Source organism: Anneissia japonica, unplaced genomic scaffold (genome assembly GCF_011630105.1).
Source record: "Anneissia japonica isolate Jap-2015-1 unplaced genomic scaffold, ASM1163010v1 scaffold1489_len2284818_cov182, whole genome shotgun sequence".
NCBI classification, from domain to species: domain Eukaryota; kingdom Metazoa; phylum Echinodermata; class Crinoidea; order Comatulida; family Comatulidae; genus Anneissia; species Anneissia japonica.
Genome location: NW_022698455.1, coordinates 1,766,328 through 1,768,352, shown reverse-complemented (window position 1 = coordinate 1,768,352; position 2,025 = coordinate 1,766,328). Strand labels below are relative to the sequence as shown.

The window sequence follows — 2,025 nt, the reverse complement described above, 5'->3', positions numbered from 1 at the left end:
TGAATGATAAAAAATTACAAATCAAATTGAATTAAATCAAAAGAAGCAAAAAAAAAAGAATTATAAGCCTAATTATGAAATGAGAAAATATAATTCTGAAAAAAAAGCATAGGCCCATTGCTTTTTATATGTTATTTCTTCAAGTTTCAATTTGTAACTTGTTTTCAAGTTTTGTTCATGTTTTGTATGTAACATACTTGAAATGAATGAAAATAATATAAAATCATTAGCCTTGGACCAACGTTTGTCCATTATTATGTCATAAAACTTGTCATAGAAATAATATTATAGGCCTAATCATAAGAATGATAATTCACTAGATTACATAATATACTGGTATAGGCCTAATAAGTGTGAGCGCCACACCACCACGCACGCACCACCACCACCACGTACAATCCTTTCTACACGTAACGGATACTACATAATTCAGCGCCACGCCACGGATACTCCACATTAAGTTAATTCAGATCTGATTTACGCCTCGTTACAGGTGAGTGATGAACAGTAACATAACAAGAGAAACCAACCAGCGACTTGCAATAAGACCGAAGCCTGGCAGTAATTGGCCTGCAAGTCGACGATTAAGTGAGCCTATTACTTCCTTTTGTGCACGCTCGGCACAGCTCAAAGGGGCACGCTTCTTCACGTTGCCAAGTACGGTAGATTCTCGGACACTGGCCTTATTGACGGAACTCGCTGCAAAAGCAAAATCACATTCGGACTATTTACTAAAGCGATTGATCAAAGCGACGACAAGCGCTTATCGTGTCGGCGAGCACGTTCTCTCCGATCGGATTTGTTACGAAAGTGTCCACGGACCTATCCAAATCGTCGTCGGAAAACAATAACGAAATAGGACAACCTCTTTGATAGGATGACAATTGAAGTGTGGCAACCCGTTAATTGGTTGTGCGTGTAGATCGACAGCTTCGTAGTTCAACCCCCGTCATTTCTTTCTGATACAGTTCGCGTTTATTATCTATTTTCAGTGACCAGTAATAGATAGCTGGCTTCGTGCCTGAATGGTGCTTTTAGGCATACCCACCACTGACGATACGACAGTAAGATCATAAATTACATCCCTGTCAAAAGGAAATGTTGAGACTTTAATATTATCGATCACATCGGTGAGGACTGATTTTAATTTGACTAATTTGCGCGAGTCAAAAGAGGACAAGTACCATCATTAGCAATCGTGTTTACAACTGACGTACACTCATAGTGCTCAATCGGTGATAAACCAACACTTCATTCGAAGATCTATGATAACACCTTGGCAACTAGAGATAAAATACCTCTGCTACAACTATACGAAACTATTTGGATCCTGATTCCTAAGATCGGTACCGTTTTTCAGGAAATTTTAGGCCGTGGGGTTTATTTGCTTTTTATTACTACTACATGATCCAAATCTGATTCTGTTTGTGGACACCGTCCGTATGTAACGTTATCCGATATTGGTCGCCCTCGTAACAAATTGAAAAGCAGTTTAGTGCTATGCGATCATTTCATATTTGACTTCTGAACTTCTGAATAATTAAGTGACGACGACTACAGTGTTGTTCTGACCAGTGTATTTAATCGAGACTAATAAAAGAAAAGCATATGGACGGAGTAATAGGCCTTCTCCATGCTATGATGGGATCGCCGGCTTCATCCTACTCGTACCCCCTCCCTGGGGCTGTCGGTACATGGCATCCACATTGCTACGACGATCGAGGGAAACAGCACACTCCGTACTTCATAGCCGATATACTATGCGACGTTCAAAAAGACGGAACGACTAGAAAAACGAAATATAGTTTCACATTAGAAAAGACGGAATGCGATGGCCCGCTGTTGAAACGTGGAGGTAGTGTAAGTACCGACTGTAGCGCCGATTTTAGTCCATCTTGGTCATCTTCGTCTGCCGGAGAAAATTTAGACTCCCGCCAGTTTTCCGACGACATGGATCGAAGAGAAGTAACATCGTCTCCAGATATAAATAGCAGTAAGAATAAATTTTATACATTTCCTTGTCAT

General features: G+C 40.2%; 1 protein-coding gene across 2 annotated transcripts in view; it reads left to right on the top strand.

Moving 5' to 3' along the window:
- The first annotated feature begins 458 nt into the window (after nt 1–458).
- LOC117102602 (homeobox protein engrailed-2a-like) overlaps nt 459–2,025 on the top strand; it is a 22,684-nt gene continuing 21,117 nt past the window's right edge. Inside the window, exon 1 of one of the 2 annotated variants that reach the window (XM_033242962.1) lies at nt 459–1,993. In XM_033242962.1, coding sequence (XP_033098853.1) covers nt 1,609–1,993 — 385 coding nt within the window. In that variant the 5' untranslated portion in view covers nt 459–1,608. The remainder of the gene's footprint in view (nt 1,994–2,025) is intronic. The other variant, XM_033242961.1, reaches the window with a different exon arrangement.